This window comes from Leuciscus leuciscus, assembly GCF_965113295.1.
Source record: "Leuciscus leuciscus genome assembly, chromosome: 16".
Taxonomy (NCBI): Eukaryota; Metazoa; Chordata; class Actinopteri; order Cypriniformes; family Leuciscidae; genus Leuciscus; species Leuciscus leuciscus.
The window spans coordinates 16,391,884-16,419,372 of NC_138740.1; the positions used below are offsets into that span (position 1 = coordinate 16,391,884).

Here is a 27,489-nt window from a genome sequence, read left to right on the forward strand (position 1 = left end):
AAACAGAGCCTATCCAGATGGATAGTTGATGCTATAGCGCTGGCATACGCCTCCAAGGGCATGCAGTGCCCGTTGGGTATCAGAGCGCACTCCACGAGAGGCATGGCCTCTTCGTGGGCCTGGTCAAGTGGGATTGCCTTGCAAGATATTTGTATGGCGGCAGGCTGGGCCTCCCCGTCTACATTTATAAGGTTTTATAACCTAGAGGTTCCCGCCATGCAGGCCAGGCTGCTGTCGGTCTAAGTTTACCAGTATTATCTGACCTGATGCGATCAGCTCAGAATGCTGCGTCTACTGAGCACAGCTCAATGTTCGACAGTAAAAAGTAGCAGCACGAGATGTGCCTGGGCAAACTGTGTAAGACCCACATTCCCCCATCAGTTCAGGCCGTACTCCGCCCTGTCTGTATGATGAAATTCGCGTCTCAGCGACGCTGCCATATGTGGAAGAGTGCGGCTTCGCCCCTCCCTCTTCCCGGACTCCCTGTGAGTTCCCTGAGTGATTGTGCACTATATGTACCCCGGGCTTTTCGCCCTTGGGTCCTTGGTGTCAGATCTCAGCATGCACGGCGTTTTGCATTGGGTCCCCTAGCGTAAGATATCTTACGCAGTACGAGAGACCTCTCGTAAGAGAACGTACTCGGTTACTAACGTAACCTCGGTTCTCTCTAGAAGAGGGAGCGAGTACTGCGTATCTTGCCGTGCATGCACACGCTCTGGTTGCTTCGATGATGAAAAACCAGATAATAGCTGCCTGCGAGCGGTATTTATAGGCCTAGACCACGCCCATTTCGGCGGGACGTGACGCAGCGGGCGCGAAGTGCCCTGATTGGGTCTGGCGTCACGCCAGGCCTCACTCGATAGGCTGCTGCAGTTGCCGCAGAGCAGCCAATAGGCGCGCGAGCTGCCTCGCCTATGTCTGCATGCTGCCGCAACGCGTTTTGCATTATTACAAAATTAAGGATAATTTTTGGCTTCAATATCTCGCGGAAAAAGGATTTTCCCCTAGCGTAAGATATCTTACGCAGTACTCGTTCCCTCTTCTAGAGAGAACCGAGGTTACGTTAGTAACCGAGTACGTTTCTTTGCATGACAAAAAAAAAAAAAAAAAAAAAAAAAAATTAAATAAACAAATGGACAAGAAACATTTTTTTTTAAATGTATTTAAAACTCGAGACAGCCTTTACCTGTCTCCTTTTCTTGAAATAGCTGACATTTGCAAACAATCCTAAGAAACATTTATCAAACATCACAAACAATTCTATAAAAACAACAACTAAACAAGTATCTTAAATAAACTCACAAATGCACAACAAAGTACCAAAATTAGCTCTTGATAAGTGCAAAATATGAGAAAAAATTAAAAAATTAAAATAAACTACAGTAAATAAAACTAGTTGTTTGCCTAACTTGTTTTAAGAAGTATAATGCAAATGTACGATTGCTAAAGTTTAAGAAGCCAAATTATAATTTTTTTCTTTCATAACTCAAGTACTCAATGTAGCAACACACAATCATAAACTAATGTGAATAATTTGGAATGAAGAAATATTTATTATGCTCATCTGAGAAATTTAATGAGCACTTCATTTAACACAATCCCTCCAGCTAGGATAAGCAGCATGAAGAAAACCGCTAGTCCTCGACGAACAACCAGCTGTTTGGTGGTCAAAACCACCCCAACTGTGACCTTTGTGCCAGCGTCTGTTATTCCTCCTTCTCCTTTACTGAGTCCTTCCAGGTCTGTGCTGGCATCTGTCTGGCCTTCTTCAGTGTGCTGGGACTCTTCTGGCACTTCTGTACAATAATAGGTCAACATAAGGGAAAGTCCATGATGAAAGAAACATGTTTTTTGTTCATCATTAAGGTCATCATATACCACAGACAGAGTACCTTCTGTGCAGCCCTTATTTTCCATAGCGTATGATTCATCTTTGGTCTCAGGGGCTTGAACACCTGCTCTGATCAAGGCCTGAAAATGAGAAGATACAGACTAAAATAATCATCTGTACAAATCGACTATGGATGAAGAAAAATGGCCCACCTCTTGAGTCGCCTTTTTCCAGTCCAGTTTGCAAATGAGGACGATGAAGAACAAAGATTGTGTGAAAGCAGATACAAAAAATCCAGTCCACAAACCTAGCAGGAGAGAAAAAGATTAATTTTTAGATTAAATAGGTCAATTAATGGAGGTGTTAAGCATGGCACCTGAGTTTAATATTTGAAATGTTTACCAACTATGCCCATGCTGAGAGCAAACATCAGTGACACTCCAATTGGGAATCCCACAATGTAATATCCCACAATGTTAGAAAGAGCACCAAGCAGCTGCTTTCCTGCACCTCTGATAATGCCACCTGTAATGCCCTTCAGACAGAAAAACAAACCTTAGTTTGACCATTAACAAGAGGACATTGTCAGACATTCACAATATCTAAAGTGAATATCTGAGAAATAAAAAGAAATAGAGAAATAGAAAGAAACTGAAACTGGAAAAACGTATTTTTCCTTCTGAAAGTAAAGCCGCGTTTCCACCGACATTACCTGGAACAATTTGTCCCAGGAACTTTTTTCCCAGGAACTTTTTTTGCCCCAGACCGGTTGCTTTCTGCGTTTACACCGCGGTCTAAAGTACCGGGAAGGTAAACTGCGCGCAACTGCTCCTCCCAGTCTGCGACGGACAGTAATCAGTTTTGAGCGCCACATTTAAGTATGGAGGAGATTCAAACTGTACTGCAGTTATGTATTGGTTTTCTAACGAGGTAATTAACAAAACAAAATAGACGAGCACTGATACTAAAGCGTGTTCAGAAAGCTCGTATGCGTATAAAATTAGACAACGTATCAGTTATTGTGAGATGCATGGGACGAACGCACAAAAAATTCCTCTTTCGCAAATACGCTTAAAAAAAAGCCTGAACCCCGTCTATCAATCATAAATAGTGACAGTCTTGTAAATAGTTGTTTGTTACTAACCTCAAAGCGCTATTTCAATCCTGTTATAGTAAATTTGTAACATGGTTTGGAGTGCCTTGCAATAGATGACAATGTGTAAACATAATGACTTAATAATAAAAGCTGTGGTAGAAAAGAGACGAGCACTGATAAAGCGTGTTCAGTAAGCTCGTAATGCTAACGTTAGATATAACATTTGTATGTTATCAGCTATTGCGGACATTGACCGTGAGATGGCTGGGACGAACGCGCAGAAAGTTTCCTCTTCCACAAATACCCTTAATAAAGCCTGAAACTCGTCGCCAGTCCACCAGTTTTTTTTATTAAATTCCATATTTGCAGACAGACAACTCTTACTGCATGAAGCCACGACACGAACCGCAATAGATTTTTTAAAAAGGGAGGTTAAAAATAAATAAATGCTGCGTGGAGTCAATCAACCAAAATGTGGCGTGAACACAACCAATCAGCTTGTGCAGCGCACAAGTCCCACCCCTGAAAGTTCCTGAACTTTGAAAAAGTACTACCCAAGCGGGAAGGAAGTCGACCGGAAGTTGAAGCCGGCCGCGTGCCACCATCTTGTAGCAGAACTTCACCTGCTTGTTTTGAAGCAGTTTTTGTAAAAGTAGGCTAACGATTGCGTCATAACCACGCGACTCTCTGTCGCACAGTAGAGAGATTACCGTATGGACAGGAGGAGAAGCTCGCGGGCAATCGGGGAGACGTGGAGGCAAAATGACAAAATAATTCATCAGAATACCTAGCAAAAGTTTCTCCTGCTCCTAGCTCGTGGATACCTCCAACTCACGCTCTCCGTCTCTGCAAGATTCGGAAGGGAATGATTCAGATTTCTCATGCTACAGCCACTAGAAGACAGACGGGTTGCTCACGTCACATCTACGTCGTCAAGCTCGGTTTGAGTCTGCGCGTCAGGAACGGAAGTCCTAAAAAATCGCTAAAAATGGGCTTCACTTGTCTCAATTGAGTTCCAATGAGATGGCTCTGTCCACTTCTTATACTGTCTATGGTACTACCTCATGAGCAGGGACTATCGGAGGGGGAAATATTTACCCGGAACTTCATTTAGACCCTGGTTCCTGCGGTGTAAACACATCGAGTACCAGCCCAAAGTTCCTAGTTCCTGGGGAAAGTTCCTGCGGTGGAAACACGGCTTAACCTGTTAACCCTCACCAGTGCGTCGGCGCACTGAAGCGTTTATTTATTTATTTAGTTCAAAGTTACTATCAGATTAAATGTTTTACCTTGACAAACTATACATCATTAAAAAGATATAAGACTCAAGTTTCAGTATTTGACAACTATTGTATTCTGAGAAACTTATAGTGACAGTTATGTCTTATTTTGTGTCAGGAGTTATGAAATGGAAAAATGCGTTGATACCTTTAATATGAATTATGACCGTCAGCTGGTCCATTCAGAAAAAAAAACTCCGTGCTGTAGTCATGACAGCGATTCACAAAACAACGTCCCTCAGGGCTTTTAGCTAAAAAATGTGCAGACTTGGAGAAATATTGATATATTCTCATAGATTCACATCATATTTCTATAGACAGGAATAATATTTATTGAATTTATACCCAAATGCGTCGATGTAATCATTATGAGCGCTTCTTACTGAGATGTGCTGTGTTTTCAATTCATACCAATAGCCTGAGGGCGCTATATGCACAATAATACTCCATATATGGAACATGAAGAAGAGACATAATCATGTGACCTTCAAGGACGTCACTGATAGCAGCTACACACAAAGCTAACACAGAGATCGCTGTAATATGCAGATACAGACGTTTTGAAGACAATAAACATGATTGCAAATGATATTTGATATTTGAGTGTTCTTCAAGCAATGCCAGGTATTTTTATAATAATAGATTATATTTATAATGTAATGCTAATCGATATAGACTTTATCATCGTGCATACTATAAATAATATATTTTCTTTCTGAATTTTTTTTTATCTGAAGCCAAATTAGATCACAGAAGATTATTTAAAACAATCGACTTGCGTTATAAAATAAGTTTGAAGCACAAACATAGTTTTAATCTCATAAATGGTCGTGTATTGATGGTGTGCTAAGCTAACATGCTAGCTAGCTCAGGTGCACCTGTCACCTAGAAGTTATTCTTTTATGGGTTTTTTTTCTAAATAGTAATGCTTTTCTGAAATGTTTTAGTGCATTTGATACAGTTTCAAATATAAGTGAGAACTTTGATAAAATAAATTAGGGATTGAAACCCTATGAATAGCCTGTGAATAGCCAGTCGTTAGTAACTATAATGCAGACAAAAGATATGCATATTTAGATCCATAACCAGGCTGGAGAGGTGTGTGAATGTGTACTGGGGAGACTGAGACTGAATGGGGCTCGTTTGCACCACAAAACAATAGAGACAATAGACTGAATAGATGACTTAGATGATGACTAAACATCAGTAGCATTTTTAGAGTCTAATCAAAATAAAGTAATTTGACATGATCTTGAAAAACATTTAACCAAATACAGAGTTTTAGACTTATCATTTTCAGATTTTAAATATAACATGGTCACACATATGGCTTTAGCTGCAGTGCATTTCTAGATTGCTCCAGGGCCCACTTCAATTTTATTTTCATGAATATGTTTAATAAAAATAAATTTCTAATAACTTTACAAAACTTTGAAGCTATTTAAAAAAATGTTTTTTTCATTATGACAATAATTAATTCTACATTTACAATAAACTACCAGGTGTCAGCTTTCAAATGAGATCATACTTGTGCTTTTAGTGCAAAGGGTTCATGAACTATATCTGTTTCAGTTTGGGTATGTCATTTCTGGGGATTTTTCAAAAGTGGCGTTGCAGCTTAACAGGTTTATACTAGCTGTATTACAGATGTTTAGATATAAATACAGATAACCACAATGAAATAAAAGTCAGAAAGACTATTGTAAATACGATGTGATTTTGTTTTTCAAAAGGATCAAAACAAAGAAAAAAGTCTCAAGCCTACCACAATGACATCAAATATATGAAAGAAGCTGTACATGATCATGACCTCTGATACTCTGAGCACTATTTCCCTTTGAGAGAGAGAGAGAGAGAGAGAGAGAGAGGCCACAGTCAGTACACAGATTTGATCTCAATATCACAATTGAAAGTTTAAATGTTGGTCAGAAACACACAACAAAAAAACTTTATCTGACCTTCTAATCAAACAATAGATTGTAACCTCTAACGCTAACAATGATGCTAAAGACCGCAGACCCTAGCATCAGTCGCTAACGCCCCTCTTGAGGCCATGGGAGTGAGGTTTACTCACACAGTTCTTGCTAGCTGGCCTCCGTTACAAGATATACAATTTACCATTACACAAGCAAGGAATTGTCTTACATATAAAATGTTATGATGTTTAATGCATAATAAAATCTGAACAGTTGGTCTCTTACTCTACTTACTCTTCTGTGGTAAAGATGTATCCAACAATATCACTGGTAGTTCCAATAAAGGTTGCGACTACACAGGATGCAAGTACTAGAAAAAAACAATAGAGAAACTTAAACAAATAGGTATTAAATTCTTGGTTGTAACATTTTAGACTTTTTTTTATTTTTAAAATTAATATTTTAGATTTCAAATATTCTCAGGAAACAATTAGCATTGGTTAAAAAGCGCTTTTCCACCATCGGGCCAAACGGTTCAGTTACATTTAATTTACATCTCCACTTGAGCACGGTTCAGTGTGTTTACAAACCACTTCCAGGCCGAACTTCTCGGCACTCTCACTAAATGCACTTTTCCATCATCATACAGAACCATTCCAAGCACAGTAAAGAAGAGATTTGCTCAACGCAATTACAAACCATTCCAAAACACTTCAAGTGATGTGAGGACGTGATTTTCTATAAGCCCTTTTCACCAGCGAACATAATATTGTACATCAGTAGCCTATATGACTCATATAACATGTGAAGTACAAATATGTTACTGTCCTTAAGTAGAGTTTTTGTACATTTTTACTTTACTAGGGTATAAATATTTTTGTTGACTTCTACTAAATCTAAATCTTGAGAAACGCAAGAACACCGAGCAATGCGTAATGTTTCTCTAATGGTGATCTGAATTGAAGACGCTATTCATGTAAGTTTTATTCTGTGTTTATCAAGGTAAATACGTTTTAGGCTTAAGTAAACAATTTGAAATTGTGATTACGTGCGATATGATTGTGAAGTTATGTGTGATAAATATGTGACCGAACTCTCCCACAGGTAGGGGAGAGTGGGGTGAGTTGTGCCAGTTTTTACTCAAAGTGACTTTAAAGTGAGGCCATGACAGTAATGCCTTCAACTTAAGGATGTGCATGTATTTCAGGATGTTGTGCATCCCTGAGAATAATTACTTTGGATCTGAAATAAATAGTTTCAGAAATATAGCTTTTGGGAAAAAAGTGGTCTCATGGCACAACTTGCCCCTGGTGCGGGGTTAGTTGTGCCTTTTGGGGAAATATGTTGGGGTAAATTGTGCCAGTGCTTTCTGAAGTAAAACAGAACATTTTACTGTTATGAACCGTATGCTATATGAAAGCAAGACAAATTCAATACAAAATGACTAATTTAAGGTTTATTTAGATATTGTCACCCTGGAATACCATAGCATGCATTTTTCCTACTATGGTCAATTGCATAGGGATTTTGTATTGAACACAACTCTGGATCACAGTGTCACAGAGACAAGGGGGCGGGCTCATTTTACTCAGACGACCAATCAGTCTCTCAGGATCATTGTGAAGCTATCAAGCTACGCCCTAGCAACCATTTAGAGCACCATAGCAACACAATATATGATATTTGTGAATCATTTCAGGCAAAAAAGGCTTTGGCAATAGATGCCTGTTGACAGAACACAGTCTGTCAATTATGTAACATAAGAATAAAGTTACTAGGCTAATTTCTAAACATCCTATTGTGACTTAGGCCACTTAAAAACTGAATAAAACTTATCTTTATTAACATAGTGCAAACTCAAAACTGAAATCAGTGTTAGCTAAATTAAACAAATAGCAGGTAGGCCTAAGTCAAACACTGATGAGGCATGCCCATCTCCTCACTTCTCAAGATTATCCCCTGTGAGTATGTAAGTCTCTAGGTGGTCTGGATCTGGCACAACTTACCCCATGCCCTTTGGCACAAATCACCCCAGACCCACAAGTTTGAATAATTAGCATGATCCAGCAGTTAAGAGCTAACATCATGCTTACTGTATAGACTCATTGTGTAGCCTACTAAAGCACTAAAACATGTGTGAAATGTTTTCAAACTTGTCTATAATTGTCCAGACACTACAATCAAAAAACTTTAATCATAGAAAATGTACTTTGAAAGGGAAAAAAACTGTTTTTTGCACTAAAATGCGCTTAACTCTCATGCCATGTATCTCTCTTCTTTGGAGGATGAGTAAAATTGATTGCTTTTCAAAATTATGTGGTCACATGACCAAATTATTCTATGGTTTTCCAGAACAAGGGGTGGAACTACTTCCCCCCTGGCACAAATCACCCCACTCTCCCCTAATAGTGATGAAAAATATGAAAAGCTTGTTCTTTTATGTAAACATGCGTAGATGAACATATTTACCCATTGCACCTCCTTATTTCCACTGTCCTGGATCTTTTATCTGTATCTGTCCTGTATTTTTAAAAGACCAAAGGCGCTGTCTGAACTAATTCATTTATCTTACTACAGTTTTATCTCTAGATAGTTTGCTTTACATTGTGGATCACAGTCCATTTGTAGTAGGACACTCTCATTTGAATCGTTCAGTTCTTGAATTATAGAGACAGTTTACCCAAATATTCTGTTATTTACTTACCTTCATGTCGTTCCCAACATGTATGCATTTATTGTATTGAAAATTGAAAGAATATGTGTAAAAATACTTCTGATGGATTTTTTTTTTGGCCATTACAAAGTCACTGGGGTTTAGTATTGTTTTGTCCCCTTTCACTTTCATTGTATTGAAAGAATGGTTGTTCTGCAGAAGAAGAAATTCATACAGGTTTGGAACAACATGTAAATTATGATAGAATTAAAAAAATGTATGTGTGGATTGGACGATCCCTTTAAAAACTCTTACATACCTGTTGTGTCCTCCCTATCTATTGTATTGCTATAGTATCATGTCCACTAGGTGGCACTGATGTGTTTACATGTTCAACTGATGTAAGAGCTGTGAAGAAAAGAGAGTAAAGAAAATGCTAAGCTACTGCTCGTGTCTGTCTGCGTTTTATCCATGACTATTCCAACTTAACAAGTGGCGACGAGGATGTTAAGATGGCCCTGCTCTCTCTACAACCCCCAGTAGCATTCCTGGAATGCCCAGGTGAACCGAAACTGTCCTTTGATGCGTGGGAAAAGTTATTTCAGAACTACCTGCTTGCGATCGGCGGAGAAGAGTTTTCTGCAGAGAGAAAGAGAGCACTGCTCATACACTGCTTAGGAACAGAAGGGCAACGAATCTACAATACATTGCCTCTTACTGCTGATACATACGATGGATCATTACAAGCACTGAAACAGTTCTTTTCTCCTAAGCTGAATGTGGTTTCAGAGAGATATCGCTTCAGACAACGCGCTCAAGCCGTGGGTGAGTCCACTGATCATTACGTTGCAGCACTGCGCGAACTAGTGAAAACATGCGCTTTTGGAAATATTGAGCATGAAATGATCCGTGATCAGATTGTGGAAAAAACGTCCATGCCTCGAATTCGTGAAAGACTGTTACTAGAGCCAGATTTAACCCTGGAAAAGACGATAGCTATTGCAAGACAAATTGAATCGGCAGTAGCAGACGCCAAAGTCATAGCTGACGGGGAATCAAAACAAGTAGCAGCGATTCAGAGGCAAGAAAAGACGCAAATGCAAAAAAATAAAACAAGGATTAAGTCGAAGGAGGATAAACGTGTGAAGGGACAGCAGCAGTGTTACCGTTGTGGTTCTGCTAACCACCTTGCAAATGATAAGTCATGTCCTGCTAAAGACTGCAAATGTAGAACATGTGGAAAATTCGGACATTTCTCAAAGGTGTGTAAGACAGCATCAAAGTCAGTTAATGAAGTATGCTTGCCTGAAGTGACAGTACTGTGTGTGAATGACTGCCATACAGATGATGGCGCTCCAGTGGGTACTTTTACCATAGCCACGCCCACATCTCCAATACAGACTTGTACCATTAGGATGATGGTGGATACAGGGTCTGGTGCATCAATCCTACCGCAACACATATTCAAAGAATATTTCAGCTCATGTGTTCTGTCACCACCGAAAGTGCAGCTTTTGACTTACTCAAAGGAAAACATACCTGTGTGTGGCTCCCTGAGACTGAATGTAACATATTACGGAAAGACTGTTGCTGGTGAGCTTAACATTGTCAAATCAGGAACTCCTCTCATTGGACGTGACTTATGTAAAGCACTGGACATTGAGATTAAGGGTGGACGCTTGATTGAACCTGCTACTCACTGTGTAATGCTTAAACCATCCAGCATTTCACTTGTTTCTGCTGATAGTCCTGTTTCCGTACCAACTGGCACTGGATTTGGATGCGCTAAAAATTTCACACACAAAGTGAAGATCCGCCCTGGAGTTAAGCCTATACAACAAAAACTTCGTCACCTACCTTTATCAGTGCGAGCAGCAGTGTCAGACGAACTCAAGATGCTAGAGGAGAATAGCATAATTGAGAAGATTGATTCATCTGAGTGGGTTTCTCCTATTGTGGTCACAAAACGAAAGAACAACACAATCCGTATGTGTGTTGATTTACGAGAACCTAACAAGGCGGTGGTACAAGACAGTCACCCCCTACCACTGATCGAAGACATACTGTCTGAGTTGCATGGATCAGTGATGTTCTCTTCTCTTGACCTCAAAAATGCATACCACCAAGTACAATTACACGAGGAGAGTAGAGGACTTACTGCTTTCATTACCCATGAAGGTTTATATCAGTTTTGTAGAGTACCATATGGACTGTGTTCGGCACCATCTGCTTTTCAGCGAATGATGACCATGATCTTAAAAGGCCTTGATGGTGTACAGTGTTACTTGGACGATGTGATTGTCCATGGTGCGTCCGAAGCCATTCACAATGCAAATCTCAAAGCTGTTCTGCACAGGATCAGTGAGGCTGGGTTGAAACTGAATACAGAAAAGTGTAAGTTCAACTTGACGACACTTAGTTTTCTTGGATACAGACTCTCAGCTGATGGTCTGCATGCAGATGATGCTCATGTTACTGCAATTATAAATGCGCCCCCTCCTACTGATGCAACTACACTACGGTCATTTCTGGGTCTTAGTGCCTGGTACAGTAAGTTCGTGCCTGCCTATGCTACTCTGGTTGAGCCAATGAGAGCCTTACTCCGTAAAGACTGTGAATTCCACTGGAATACGGCAGCACAAGAAAGTTTTGATAGAGTCAAACAGGCAATAGTGGATAGCCCTGCTCTTTCCTTATTCAATCCCAATCACAGTACAATCCTTTCGTGTGACGCCTCAGACTATGGTGTGGGTGCTGTCTTGACTCAGCTGGATGACACAGGAACAGAAAGAACCATTGCTTTTGCTTCACGTTCCTTGTCTGATGCTGAACGAAAATACTCCATTGTCGAGAAGGAAGCACTGTCCTGTGTCTGGGCTGCAGAGAAATGGCGTACATGGCTGTGGGGAAGAAAATTCTTACTACGCACTGACCATCAAGCTCTGACTACTCTTCTCACGAGTAAAGGAAATAGTCGAGCTGGGTTACGTGTGGCTAGATGGTCTGCACGCTTAATGGAGTTTGACTACAATGTTGAATACAGACCTGGTCCATTGAACAGTGTTGCTGATTGCTTATCAAGATTGCCTCTTGTTAACAATGAACCTGACTTTGCGGAAACCATTGAGTCTGTTGCTATGATTTCCTTTGCTTCCAGCGCAATCACCAAGGAAGATTTCCAGTCTGCATGCAATAACTGCCCAGTGTTCGCTAAATTGCGTACATATCAACAGACAAGTTGGCCAAAACACATGAAGGATGTTGATCTGGACTTACAGGGATACTTTCCTGTCCGACATGAGCTCGCTGACGTGGATGGATGTATTGTCAGAGGAACATACCGTCTCTTGGTACCTGAGTCACTACAGAAGAAACTCATAGAACTGGCACATGAATCACATCAAGGGATGGTTCGGACAAAGCAAAGACTTAGGCAACTGTACTGGTGGCCAAAGATGGACAATCAGACGGAAGTTCTGATACGTAACTGTCAGACGTGCAAACAAAATGACAAATCTGCGGTGATACATAATGCTCCTCTCAACCCTGTTGAATTGCCCTCTGCTGCATGGGAAAAGGTCTCCATAGACATTGTCGGACCATTCGAAACTGCACCATCAGACTGTAGATACGCAATAACGCTCGTGGACTACTTCAGCAAATGGCCGGAAGTCGCTTTTGCGTCCAGGGTTGACACATCTACTGTTAAACAGTTCTTGATTACTGTTTTTACAAGAGAAGGAAATCCAAAGGAGTTGGTCTCAGACAATGGACCTCAGTTTATCTCTGCTGAGTTTTCTGAGTTTCTGAGAGAGAGAAACATAAGTCATTTCAGATCTGCTGTTTATTATCCCCGTGCGAATGGAGAAGTTGAGAGGTTCAACAGAGTTCTGAAAGACTGTCTACAAACTGCTTCAATTCAAGGAGAACCTTGGAAGACGTTCACTCAAACATTCTTGATGGACTACCGAAGTACTCCTCATGCTACTACAGGAGTTACACCATCTGAGTTACTCCATGGTCGATGTATGAGAACCAAGTTACAAATCATGGACTTTCCAGTAAAAGAAACTGACAGAAACTTGATACGAGAACACGTAAAAGTGAAACAAGACAAGGTTAAACGGTACACTGATGCCAGGAGAAATGCAAAGCCCTCAAGATTCCGACCTGGTGATCTAGTTCGAGTTAAGAAACCTTGGATGGTAAAGAAGGGTGATCAGAAGTTCACACATCCAAAAGCTGTTGTACAGAAGAAAGGTGAAGATTCTTACCTGCTTGATGATGGTAAGGTGTGGAATGCCTCACGTCTTGCTGAAATGCCGAAATCAAGTGGAAGTGTTACTCCTAACTGAGGTACAACATGGAACAACAACAAGTCCATTAAATAGGTCTGTTAGAGTTAGACAAAAACCCGTCTGGACCAAGGACTATGTTTTAGATATGTAAGGAAATGCAGAACTTGAGATAGTGGAGTTAATATTTGAATGAAAAAAACAACAACACGAAAAGTAAAATTTATTGCGTTGTTTCCAAAATACTTTTATTCTTGATTTTGTTTATTTCTGTTGTGATATACATACAGTTGTATTCTTTCTGAAAAGGGGAAGATGTTGTGTCCTCCCTATCTATTGTATTGCTATAGTATCATGTCCACTAGGTGGCACTGATGTGTTTACATGTTCAACTGATGTAAGAGCTGTGAAGAAAAGAGAGTAAAGAAAATGCTAAGCTACTGCTCGTGTCTGTCTGCGTTTTATCCATGACTATTCCAACTTAACAATACCCTAACACAGAATCTCAGCTAGGTTCCCATCGTTATCATCACCTGTGCCATTATTCATAAAATGTACCGGTACTTTTAATATCCGTTACTTAAATATTTTTACTAAAGTATTTTTCTTATGAGCAAATTGAACTTTTCCTCGAGTTCATTTCCATTATGGTATCTGTATTTTTTACTAAATGTACTTTGTTGGCAGTTTGGGAACTTTTCTACATGCTCCATCATCATAGGCCTTGCTCCAATGTTTACCAACAGTATCAAAACCCTTACTCACATTCTAACATACATTCTAATCCTGATTTTGAAAAAGAAATCATAACTGTGCCAACTGGCCATGCAGGAACAGCATCTAGAATCATTTTTAGAAGAGTTTTTAGTTGAATTAATGAGCAAATCACATACGTCCACAGACTAAAGACACTTTGGCGGACAGCTTTGCTTGTTCGGCGTTTCCAGCTCCAAGAGCATTTCCCACCCTCACACTGGCTGCCACTGCAAATCCCAGTGGAAACTGAAAAATGAGGATTTACATTTAATGTAAATAACATACATTTAATGACAAAAACCTACTTTAACTGAAGGATTCAAATATAATTTATCTCAGATGTTCAGAAACAGAACTTTTTGCTGTTTTTATATGGTTCTACTTATATCTCAAGTCATCTACTTTTATTTCAACAGCAATGTCTTGGGTGCTGTTGCTATTATACCGGCAGGATAAATTACTCTTGCGCCCGACGCAAATCTAAAATGGGTTGGTCTGAAGTAGCTTCATTATTCATAGGTGTGGTTTGGGCGTAACGTGAAATAAACCAATCAGAGCGACATCTCACATTCCCTTTAAGAGCAGGCGCGCTTGTTCCATGGCGGATTGCTATTATAACGGCGGATTTGCCAGGCACACGCCAGGAGCGGTTCACAGCCGAGGAGAGCAACGTTCTCGTCAGGGCCGTTAAAGACAAAGTAACATTGGGGATGGGAGAAACCCAAACAGGTGTATAATAATTTGGGTAAATGTGTAAGCTAGATTTATGCCTATTTTTTTCACATCTTCATGGACACAACAGCTTTCCGTAGCTCAGTGGTAATAGCATTGCGTTAACAACGCAAGGTTGTGGGTTCGATTCCAGGGGATTGCACATACCTATGTATAAATGTATAGGATAATGCAATGTAAGTCGCTGATTTCCCTCATGTGTTAATATTTTTCCTTGTAATAATGTATGGTTTTCTAAAAATGAGAACTGCTGCGTCTGTGTGTAGATGAGATAAGCAAGGTGTATGCACACGCTACATTGATTATGGCCAAGCATGCGCCCTTAAAATAGCATATGAATAACATGCGCAACGCGCCACTGACTTTAGACTAGGTTTTTCAGGGTCAGTGGCAGAATTGTTTTCTAAACCTGCAAAATAGCACCAGGGAACGTTTGCGCCGAAACACGCCTCCTCTTTTCGCTGCACCACCCCCAGGAGCGCAAGTTCATTTCCTAATTTACTGACGTGAGTCTGTGGAGAGAAAAGTCCGCTGTGCGTCGGGTGCAAAATAGGAATGATACATGCGTCGGTGTACAAAGTCAATTGTGCTGGGTGCAAGATAGGGACCTAAGACTTAATGTCTCTAAAGGCCTCATTATACTTCTGCGTCGGACCTACGCCGGAGCCTATACGCCGTAGGCAACGTGTTGATTTTAATTTATACTTCTGCGTTGTCGTCCGCGTTGACGCGCACCTAGGGAGCATGTGAAACCCCGAGGGAGGGGTTCTGGCAGACCGATCACAGAGCTTGCGTCCGCATAGAATTGACGCGTTGTTACATTTTTGGAGAGGTGCACGTCAGGGTACGCCGAAGGGTACGCGCGCTACACACAGCCTACGACGTAGCTACGGCGGCAGTTCGACGCAGAAGTATAAATAGGCCTTAAAATCTAAGTATTTGTCATTAGTTACACGTTTACCTGACCACATCCACAGCTCCGGGGCGGACTTTGGGATCACTACCCATTAGGGAAACACTGGCAGCAAAGGAGCCATCAATACTAAACACCACACACTCCATTCCCCTTGGCAACACTGTGAGGAATGCCTCAGTGCTTGTCTGATCACCTCTGTAAAGAAAAATAAAGAAACGCAACCAGCTCAGGTAGTAAATTCCTCCATTCTCCATTCCATGGTCTATGTTGAAGATTTTATTATTTAGAAAATAAGTAATTTAACTGTTTTTTGTACACTATTATTTCCTTTCTGTCTGTGTATGTCTTTGGGTGACTTTGGAACCTGAGAGCTGTGTGGTTACAGCAGAAAATTCTATTTCAGTAATGTCACATGGTACAAAACTATTTCTCAAAATACCTATAGAATGTATTACCATATTTGGGAGAAGGATGTAGGTATATACGTTTGCTGGACAATCTCTAGGCAGGGGTCTTTCTGCGGGAGGGGCTCTTTCTGCAGAGGGTCTCTCGGCTTTGTTTGTTAATAAAGTCTAATATTTCTGGTATCGAAAATCTCTGAAGTCATTTCCCTGAAAAGAAATAATTAAACCACAACAAATGGCGACCCCGGCAGGACGTGGCTCAGGAGCTGAAGAAGCCACGAAGGGCTCGCTGGTGACTGACACAGACAACAGTGGCCGCTGTACTTTGAGGTGAGCAGTTTTGCTTTTGAATAAGGTATGTGTTAGTCACCAGTGGCCCGGATGTGGTAAGAAAAAGCTTCTCCAAATTTAAAGAACTTAAAAAGTGATTTTTGATATCAGAAATAATTGCATGCATTGTCTTTGTAAATGTCAAGTAGTGGGGGAGCTCCCGATAGTGTTTGCTAGTACTTGTTTAATCCTGAGTGGATTCTATAACTACTGGGGATGCTGATTTAGCGCTAAGAGTTTTGACGTACGTACGTAAAGTTCTGTGTTTGTTCAATCAAGTGGGCCTTGAAGGATGATGAGCAAAAAGCATGCACACAGAGGGTTTGAATTTATTGATAAGGATATCAATTATTGGACTGTGGGTTCTTGTAAGTGGGCCTTGATGGATACAAGAATAGCATGAACACAGGATAGTTTTGTCTTACTTGTCAAGTGGGCCTTGATGGATGACAAGCGTACTGATATAAGGATATCAGTTATTGATGTTTTATACCTGTAAGTGGGCATTGATTGATACAGGTGTAGTTTAGCTTATATAGATGGTTGATCTGCAGACATTTGTAAGAGGGCCTTGAGGGATACAGATGAGCATGATTGCAGATTAAGTCAATTTCCGGGTACCTTATTACTCTAATAAGAGTTTGCTCAGGGGAATTAAGATCATATGTGACTCTGTTGTGTTGAGGAAGTGAATCACAGAGGTTTATGGAATAGGATAGTTAAAAGTGTAATATTTTAATGTATTGTTCAGATCTGACAGAGTAGAGAAAAAAAAAGTGTGTGAGATCATGTTGGTGTGCCTGTAGGATCCTGTGACTGTGCCTGTGGTTGAAAATAAGTGACCTCTGACCCTGGTTGCTTGAAGGGACAGAGAACGTGTGAATGACCAGTGAATGAAAGGGATGTTAAATGGTGTGTATTAAGAAAGAAAAGTAAGGGAAAACAATTGTTCCAAGATATTAACTATAAAGAATATTGTATAAAATAAGTTAAAATAATAAGATATATGTTTAATCAATAAATGTAATGATATATTAATAGATGAATATAAATAAGATTGCACGTGCTTAATATATTATATATTATATCTGAAGACGTCTAAAATTTGTATCTCATTATCCCTGAAGACAGAGTGGAAAAAGTATTCCATTGCAGATTAATACATTTGTGTTAAGAGAAAAATAACTGGTGCAGTGCTGAAGGTTAACAAGATTGAGTGACCAAGTTTCAAAAGTCATGAATACTTCAGAAGTTGATGAGAGTAAATAATAAGAGGAATTCCTTGATGTTTGTTGAGAAACATACTAGATTATTGTGAACACTGCATGCAAATATAGAAGAAAGATTGAAGTCTAATTTTATGATAGGGGAAATTATTCAATTGTATTATTCTCAGATCATCAGAGTTATTGCTGATATAGAAAAACAGAACTAGATTGCTTTTTCCTGCAATGAAGAACTGCTTTACTAATAGAATTGGGGAAATGCTATTGTCAACCAGTGAGATTTTTTATATAAAAAGGAATAGTGAAAAGATGCAGGTTAAAAAGTGGAATGTGATAAAGAACTAATAGCTTATATGTGAAAGTTCAATTTGACTCATGCAGATCTCTGAGTGTTCAAATTGCAGATGGCCTCAGTGTCCTGTGGAAGCAACAAGAGGGCAAAGGGCAAAGACGCAAATGCAGAGAGAAGAACAGAGAGTGGGTGAGGGGTTCTCAGCTCCCCTCCTGAAGTTGACCAATCAAAAAGACTCAGAAAGACTGAATTAATATGGGAAAAGGTGAAACTTTCACTTGAGACTTTTCCTGAGGACAAAGAGAAATACTGAGATGCAAAACTGGCAGGATCGATAAAAAGCCCAAACTAAGAAGAGGCAGAGAAACAACAGAGCCTATTCTCCACTCTGCAATAGCCTGAGTGACAGCTAGACTGGCAAAACATGCAGAGCGACAGCCAAGCTAAAAACAGAAGAACAGACCCTTACGACACGACAGGTGTGACAAAACTTATGAACACTCTAGAGACTGCTTCAAATTTGGTTAATTATTATATTAACGTTATTCATTCTGATTATTCACTGGTCTCATAGCAATTCTTTATATTCTCTGCTAAACTAACCCTCTCTGCTCTTTCAGTAGGTACAAGTCCAGCTCTATAAGAAAAGAAAATACAGAGAAGTGGGTGCTCAACTCACCAAATAGTTAAAACTGAGGCTGGATTTGGTATAGTGAGGGCTATTATATTAGACATATAGGGCTAAAAAGCCTGATAGAATTATTCTAGGGCAAAGAAAAAACACAAAATGTCAAAGAATTATTAATTTTGTTTGCAAAACCATGATACTGGTCACTCCATCTTGTTTTAATAATTTTCTAGAGATAGATTGGAGAAGGAAAAATAACTCCAAAAGTCCAAAAAAATTATGAAATCAAAAATGCTGTCAAAACTGGGATAATGAGATGGAAATGTTGTTGGCCATGGATCCAAGATTAGGTAGAGATCTCCAATTTTCTACTTAAAGCAGCTCATGAGCAAAAATAAAAAGAATATGAAAAAGTAGACCAAACAAATGAAAGAAAAAATGCATTTGAGAAATTACAATTGGCGGTCTTACTCTCAACTGCACCATACTAAGGCCTATTATTCTGAAATATTTAATCTATTAGAGTTTGAAAAAAGAAAAAGAAAAAAGGGTTTATAACAACGGTGTTAAACTAAACATTAAGATCACTGACACTTCTGAATAGTGTTTGCGTAGCTGTGTGTGACATTGTCCGTCAGACCTTTGGAATTCCACAGCTAAATTTACAAGTTCCGCATATAGAGGACAACCTGCGGAAGAAGAATGTGTGATGGCCAATGAGTGACTGAGTATGAATGAGTGAGAGATGGTGTACACCAAGGCAAATCCATTATTTTGCCTACAGCTGTATCTAAATTTGATATGTGGGCCCACAGGGCATATTCTGCCCAATAATGACCATGGATGGATTTGGTTAATTTCCTGGTCGAAACTGTAGTGACAATAGAAAAGAAAAAATAAAACAGTACTGCATTTTGCGCAGCGCCTAACACATCTGACTTTCCTTTCAGAATATGAAGGAGCATAACACATCTGATTTTCTTTTCAGCATATCATGAAGGAGCTGACGTTTTGTCAAAAGTATGAAATATTGTTGAGTAACTTTTGTCTTTTAGTAAAGTGGGTTGAGTGTTGTCTAAGATGCCTGATAAATAGTGTGCTAACAGTGGGACTCAAAACAATGAGATAACTGAGCTGAATTGACTAATTGTAAAAAATAATATAGGGGTTAAGACCCCCAAAAGGGACAGAACACCACTCAGCCCACATGATCATTTTACAGGTGACAGCAAGAAGGACAATGGGCCAGATGAGCAGATGATTTAATATGTTGTTGTCACTAACTGAACTAACAGAAATAATGAAGGTTTCATTCACAGATGAGAACAGTTCAGTTCCAGGAAGGTTACTAAGACGATTCAGACAAAAAGAACCAGTGACTGCTTTGTCATCTCAGAAGAGCATTGATCAGCAAACTGACATTTGAGTCCATACCTCTCAACTTAAAATACACCAACAAGCCTCTACTCTCCACAACAGGAAGTGAGGGATCAAGGTCTTGTGCTAGGAACAGCCTCCCTCGCCGTCGAGGGAAAGCCCATTGCAACGGCTCGTAAAGAGTCACCCTGGTGAAACTGAATGATCAACATGAATGCAAAAAGAAGACAAACGACAAGAAGAACTTTAAATGAAAATTTGCAGAATGTGGAAAGCTCACGAAAAATTGTGCAAAGAAAAGAGAATCAACAGAGATGAGTACAAGTTCAAAGTCAACATCAACCAAACTTTATTTAAAGGTAATGTTAAAGCCCTTGAATATAATAGTAGCAACTTAATAATAACCCCACCAGAAGGAAAAATATTGAATTAAAGAATATTATCAAAAACAACGTAGAAAAGAAATTATAAATGATTTAAAAAGAAACAAAATAATGAATAAGCGACTAATTCAAGTAATTGTCATAGCAAAGTGAGAATTAAGACAAGTCATGAAGGAAAATACAACTAGAACTAAATGACATAAAAAAAAAAAAAAATATATAGATCATAAATGGTAGGCCTACTCGAATGTAATTTGTCAATACAGGAGTATAAGTAATTAATTTAAGGCTACAGTTGAAAATTAAAGAAAAGATTAACACTGGCTATTAACAAACATTTGATTTCAATTTAAGTTATAAGATTATGATTTGATTCAATATGCTATTGACTAATTTAATGTATTTTAAATGGTGCTAATAGAACGACCACCTCAGTTGTAAGTTGTTCAAATTCAATAACAAACAGGCATTATGAACAATTGATATGGTACCAGAGGAGGGGTAAGAATGACAGGTTATTGCACAAAAACATACTTTTGAATATTCTCAATCCAGATGCGCATGGTTTTCACCAAGTGCGCAAGGAGGGAGTAAAGAGGGATTAAGAATAAGGAAAGAATTAAAAGGCTAAATTAAGAATTAAAGGAAAATTAAATAAAAGGCATTTCTGGCAATTTTTGACTGTACACATATGAAATTTGTGCCAAAAATAAAGGTAAAAAAGGAACAGTGACACAAATAGGCCATATATCAGTACCAGAAGGACTAATAAACACCTAATGGATTATATGAGCAAGATAGAGAAAGGTAAAGGCAATGAAATCAGCAGAGGAGGGTCAGGAGAAGTCATTAAATATTCCCAGAGAAGTATTCCTTAGATTTTAAATTCTATCAGAAATAAGTTTAGATAATGGGACAGCAGTCATTCCAGAGAAATTGAAGATTAAAATTATTTGTGTGCAGAAACTTAAATTATAGAAAGGAAGTTTTAAGTTATAATGCTTTATGTTTGAAATGAATAAGATTAAAATTAGGTATACAGAAAAAGAAATGTACGTACAATGAATATGTAAGATAGTATAAAAAGTTATTTTTGAGAGTTATTTTTTCTAATTGTCTAATGAGTTTATTGAATGACTTTTATGAAGTAAATGTAACATTGCTCTTAAAGCTTTCTTAGTTTGAGTGATTACATGTGACATAATTAAGTTTATTCATGATAGTTCATTTAGAAATTAGTAGAAAGGAAGAAAAGGTATTCAGTAAAGGTATGCTTGAACTGAGGAGCTATAATGAGAAGAAGCTGCAACACGTGAGATTAAACATTTTATTTATTGTTTAAATTTGGTAATAAAGTAGACAGAATTTGAAATGTAAAACGTTATAACGAAGCATATTGCGATTTAATGGATAGAAGGTGCACTACAATGTTATGTTTGTTTAATCAACTAAAAATGACTGACTAAAAGATTGATTCTTCAAATTTAAGAATTGATATTCCTTCATAAAAATAAGAAGCGAATAAAAATGAGAGGAAGTAATTTTTCCCCAGCCCTATTTTAAATCAAAGTTGATATGGATTATGCAAAATAAAAAAGCAAACTAAACCAATGATTCTACTATAATCAGCAGAGATTTATTATAATGATTTGTCTTTATTATAATGAAAACAATTACATGAAAAAAGTAGAATGACTTATGTTTGGAGAAAAATTAGTAAATACGATTGAGTCAAAAAGTTAAGGAAAACTTGATTTAAAGAATTAGGAATGTTTTTTTGAAGTTGCAATATTGAAAGGGGGTTATTATTCTGTTGTGTACTTCCCATATCAAGAAGATAAGTAAATCATATATTATTAAGATTGGGCTTATAAACCAAATTGAGATTTACAATCAATGGACATTGATGGAAGTACCTCGATTGAGAATGAAGAAGAAAATGAATAAGCCAGATCCTGGGTGTATGTGTCAAAGAGGATATCTACAATGCAAGAACTTTTAATTGCATAAGGGATTTTTATGTTTGACATATTATACATAACTGTGACAATAACAGACAATGCTGAACCAATTTCATCAACACACTTGTAACAATGTTTGATGTTTGATTAGGGAGGACTCGAGTCTTTTACTTTCTCCATTGAAAGAAAAACAACTGAAAGAAAGAAAAATGTATGGAGAAAGATGTTTGGCTCGATTGCTCCTCGGAGTGTGGTGGCATAATTTCAGTCATTGAAAATAAGAATGAGTGATTTAATTTAGTCACTAAGGTAGTATAACGGAGGGGACTGGATTTTGAAACTACACTCTGGAAAACGATAGTGAATGTGGGGCTTAGATAAGCCCCAGAGGAGGGAATGTTGAAGATTTTATTATTTAGAAAATAAGTAATTTAACTGTTTTTTGTACACTATTATTTCCTTTCTGTCTGTGTATGTCTTTGGGTGACTTTGGAACCTGAGAGCTGTGTGGTTACAGCAGAAAATTCTATTTCAGTAATGTCACATGGTACAAAACTATTTCTCAAAATACCTATAGAATGTATTACCATATTTGGGAGAAGGATGTAGGTATATACGTTTGCTGGACAATCTCTAGGCAGGGGTCTTTCTGCGGGAGGGGCTCTTTCTGCAGAGGGTCTCTCGGCTTTGTTTGTTAATAAAGTCTAATATTTCTGGTATCGAAAATCTCTGAAGTCATTTCCCTGAAAAGAAATAATTAAACCACAACATCTATAGATAGATTTAAGAGGATTCACAGTTTTGTGATGAGAATGTGCAACGCATTCTCATCCTAGGGCGTCATATACTGACGCTTTTGACATTTCGTCTACATCGAACGCACATGGCACCCTTTAGCGTCAATATGACACGCACAGAGCTTTGTTCGGTTATGGGTAGGTTTAGGTCTGGGGTAGGGTTAGACCGCTAGGAGGCGCCTTCTGGCCCATATCTATCTGCGTCTCATATTGACGCTAAAGGGTGCCATGTGCGTTCGATGTAGACGAAATGTCAAAAGCGTCAGTATATGACGCCTTGGGATGAGAACGGGCTGGAATGTGAGTACTTACTTGACCACCATTTTGATAGGGTAAACACCCACCCCCAGTTTTTTATCATCAGGGATGGTGTAGGACACACGTCCGTTGCTGCTGGTCACCACAGTGTCAAACAGCACCCAACGGCCAGAGGCAGGCTGGGTCTTCAAAAACACATCCACCTGAGAATCAGACAGGAACTCATAAACATACATGCAAGATCATAATTTGTAGTTTCAATAAACTGTTTTGTATGAAATGCTTTTTTTGTGCCAGCTATCCATTAGAATGGGAATCTAAAGCCGCTTTTCCACTGTTGGGCCAAACGGTTCTAAGAACAATTCCAGTTGTATTTCCACTTGAGCCTTGTACGGCATGGCACAATAACAAACCATTCTTGGCTCGGAATTCTCAGCATGGATGATAGAATGCATGTAGTGACGTTGCCACTCAGGACTGGTCACTTGTCTGTAGGCTGGCTACCATGTTCTCTGTAGCTGGCTAATTTGAGTGACATAAACAAATTAATAATAAAATTAAAAGAAATAACTGATCATCCTCCATAACGCGGTCGCGATTTACATCTAATATTGTCTGCAACTCTTGCGTTAACAAGGCAATGACTGACGTGTTTGTATTATATTCCAAAGAGTGCCCATTATCAGCCCCACAGTGGCCACTTGGCCTGACTGGCATGAAATGGAACGATTAAGCAAAGAGAACGGTTTGGCCCGATGTCGGAAAAGCGGCTTAACAGATAGTTTTCTCCAGACCTCTTTGTTTTGTAGCATTGGTCATGATGCTTGTTGTTATGACATCAACAATACCTTTTCTCCCGTTAGGGTCACCATGTCAAGAGGGCCATACATAAATCGGCCCACCAGCGTCTGCGGACCATCTTCTGTCACAATGACATCATGAACTCTGTGATTTGCCGTTACATTCTGTTAATGAATAATAATATGATTGAGCCTTAAAAACAAAGGTATGTTCATAAACTCACTATTAAAATCTGTTGCATTCCCAGTTTACAAGATAGATAAAATGTTTTCTGTCTTCTTTATGAAAGGATGTTGAATGTTAATTACATCAGAAAAGTTTTAATGATTCTCCAGGACAATGCATTTGCACTTGCATGCATTTGCAACTACATATATTAGCTGTGTCCCAATGTGAAGTCTGCATCCTCCGAAGGCCGTATTTGAAGGCCGATTGCGTCACAGCGGCGCGTCGAAACGTCACAGCGGAGCGACGAAGGATGTCCCAATTCAAAGGCTGCACACTTCGGAGGTCGCATTTGAAGGCCGATTGCGTCACCGCGGCGCGATGAAGGCTGTCCCAATTCAATTCTGCATCCTCCGAAGTCCGTATTCGAAGGCCGGTTGCGTCATCGCGGCGCGACGAAGGCTAAAGCGACGCCAAATGCACCCTTCGTTTCCCCGTGAAAGGAAGGATAGATAAATGGACACTTAGCGGACTATCCTACCCCATAAGTCATCGCGCGTCGGTGACGACAGCATTTTTATAAAAAAAAAAAAAAATGACGGCCGAGAGTTCGCTGGTGGACGGCAAATTCACATTTAAATGTAAGTATTATGTTTTCATTTACTCAAATAGCTAGTGAAACCACAGTTAAAAGCCACAAGTTTTTCTTTCTTATAAACTTCATCTTAACTTAAATCACCATTGCGTGGCTTCATTTGTCAGGTGGTCTGAGGCAAAACTTGTGCTAATATTAGTTTAATAATTGTTTCAGGGAGCAAGGAGCAGACCGCTCAATTTATTAAACTGCAATTAAAAAAATAAATAAACGAAATAAATTAAATTAAATTTTATTGTAATATATGCACTAGTCTGTCTAACTTGTGTAAATAAGAAATATCACTCACCCTATAAAGCCCAAAACAATAAGAAAAGCAGTAGATAAGGCAATGGGGTTTCACTTTTATGTGTTTTTGTAGTGCTGTGCTTAACCAAATTTGAGTATTCATGAATATGATTTTAAAAATACAAAGTAAGAAAGTTGAGATCACATCTTTGCTGAAATGTATTGTGCTGTTGTTATTAACAAGCCATGGTTAATTTGCTCTGCCTTAGGATTGCACGTGTCCTGGGACAGGAGAGGGTGTGAGTGGGAAACCCACTGCTGAAACTTGGCCCTGGTTTGTCCTCATGGATGATATGTTGGGACTTGTTGTTTAACTTTTTTTCACTTATATTTTTTAAAAGGAAAACAAAAATTATGCAACTTTAAATGTGTAAATAAAAGAGAATTCTTTGCTCGGGACATTGTTTATTTTTGTAATGACAGTCATAATTTCTACATGAAACAAATTCTTCTATAACTTTTTTCCCCCAACTATTTACAACATATTTTAAACATATCAAAATCAACATAAACATTTAAATTTACAGTACATAAAATAAGAAAAAATGATGTAGACTTTTATTCAGCTGAGTGGGAGACCCTGGTTTGCTGCTGGACCCGGATGGGCTCCACAATAGAGACCCTGGTAAGGCCTCCTGCTGGTGGGACATCATCTGGGATGCTCTCCAGAGTGTTTGACTGCATATTTACACTATCCACGTCTACCAACGGGTTTGCAGGGCTGACTCATGGAATAAATATTGAGATACTTTATTACACTGAAGTACTTTAAATAACCACTAATACCGCTTTGGGGAAAAACTACTAGTCATATATTTCAAACCTTAGTTAAGCAAACTTATCTTGCATACTCTTACTCTTGATACCTTAAGTACATTAAAGTAAAGGAATTCTGGAGGAAAAAAAACCTTGTCAGGGTTTTTATGATGGTTCTGCTTTTATATTACTGCATATGTTGCATTTTACTTCTGAATATTTTCAAGGTTGATACATTTAAACTATATACTTTTGTGTAGTTTATTGTAAAACAATGCATCATGTTGTAAAATAATTTTGTAGTGTTGCTGTCCTGTGTGGGAAAATCACTTCGAGTATTAACGATGTAGTTCCTTACATACCACCACTGGTTATTTTGAAAATTAAACTAACAAAATGTAGGCCTATTGTCCCAATATTAACAAATTGTTGCTAACTACAGCTCCGTCCCATTTCAAAGAGCGCATCTGAAGCGCTCGGACCGGTCTAGCGGTGGAGGATTGTTCTTGTCGCCTAGCAACAGTGACTGACAGCTGCCGATGACGAGTGGGAGTAACATTCGCACTGGACTTTTTATATTCAACTGAGTTTTATATTCAAATAGGGTTGAAAACCTGTGTAAATATATTTACCATGGTCCATTTATGTGCATAATAAAAAGAATACACTAGCCTACAAAATCGCATCAAGGTAAGATATAAATGAACATTTGAATCTTCGGCTAAGCCGAAAGTAGGCCTACATGACCTGGTCCTCCAGTAAAATATAAAACATAAAAATGACAATAGCCAATTCTGGCTCCATAGCTGTTTACTTAATTATATCAAATGAATTGTCAGGATGGCAGCATACTCTCGCACCGTTGCTTGGCGCCTGGAGTGGTAATCGGGAACACCTGGCTGCACAATTAGGAAATCCTACGAAGGCTACATGCTGTGTCGTTCGGAGGACGCATAGGCTGCATCGTTTGAAGTCCGCAGCCTTCGAAGGATGCAGTCTTCACATTGGGACACAGCTAAAGTGAGACTTAGTAAATCGCAACTACCTTGTACTTCACAGTCTTTCTAATTCTTTAGGGAATGTGGAAATACCTAACAAGAGCTCTCAAAGTAATTCATGTTTACAGCATAAGATTACAGCATTAGAAAGAGTTCTCAACACCCAATTTAGGTAAACATGGAAAAGGACCCACAAGCTACACTGGCAGGATAAATATTGCAATACATGAGAATCAACATGATAAAACTTTAATTACCATTAGTTATATAAAACGCCTACATTTTGAGCTGGGGGAGTTTAAAATGAGTTCTTACAGTTTGACTGACACCAACAAGAATTTGATCGGCTAGTATCATCTCAGGTTACGACTGTAAGCATGGTTCTCTGATACCCCTTTTCCACCAAGGCAGTGCTGGTGCCGGTTCGGAGCCGGTGCCTACTCGCGAACCAGTTCTTTGTGTTTCGACAGCCAAAGAACCGGTTCTCGGCCAGGAAAATTGGTTCCAAAGCGGCACCAACTCTTTGCTGGACTAGAACCGTTCTTTAACCACGTCATGCTGGAGGCGGGGTTATTGTCGAACTTCCGTAACCTCCGTCCGAACAGCACAAATGTGTTCTAAACGTCTTCTTCTGACCCCAATATAGGATCGCAAAGCAAGGAGAAACATTTGCAGAAAGACGATGTATTCCGCCA

The 27,489-nt window shown here is 39.0% G+C and overlaps 2 protein-coding genes across 2 annotated transcripts in view; one reads left to right on the forward strand and one right to left on the reverse strand.

Annotated features, from left to right (window-relative positions):
* The window catches only part of LOC309477421 (multidrug and toxin extrusion protein 1-like), a 244,440-nt gene that overhangs the window by 30,704 nt on the left and 186,247 nt on the right, over positions 1-27,489 (forward strand). The window lies entirely within an intron of this gene.
* LOC309477441 (multidrug and toxin extrusion protein 1-like) lies at positions 1,339-14,082 on the reverse strand. The gene is made up of 7 exons (XM_082140708.1): positions 13,965-14,082; positions 6,418-6,493; positions 5,973-6,042; positions 2,234-2,366; positions 2,044-2,138; positions 1,893-1,971; positions 1,339-1,796 (listed from the first exon to the last, which is right to left on the reverse strand). The coding sequence occupies exons 3-7, from the start codon at positions 6,012-6,014 to the stop codon at positions 1,561-1,563; spliced, it is 585 nt and encodes a 194-aa protein (XP_081996834.1). The 5' UTR covers positions 6,015-6,042; positions 6,418-6,493; positions 13,965-14,082; the 3' UTR covers positions 1,339-1,560.

Coding starts and splice junctions, on each gene's coding strand:
- LOC309477441 (XM_082140708.1), bottom strand. CDS start 6,014: ATGATCATGTACAGCTTCTTTCATATATTTGATGTCATTGTG. Junction 2,139..2,233: donor TCTCAGCATGGGCATAGTTG/GTAAACATTTCA, acceptor CTCTCCTGCTAG/GTTTGTGGACTGGATTTTTT. Junction 1,797..1,892: donor AAATAAGGGCTGCACAGAAG/GTACTCTGTCTG, acceptor ATTATTGTACAG/AAGTGCCAGAAGAGTCCCAG.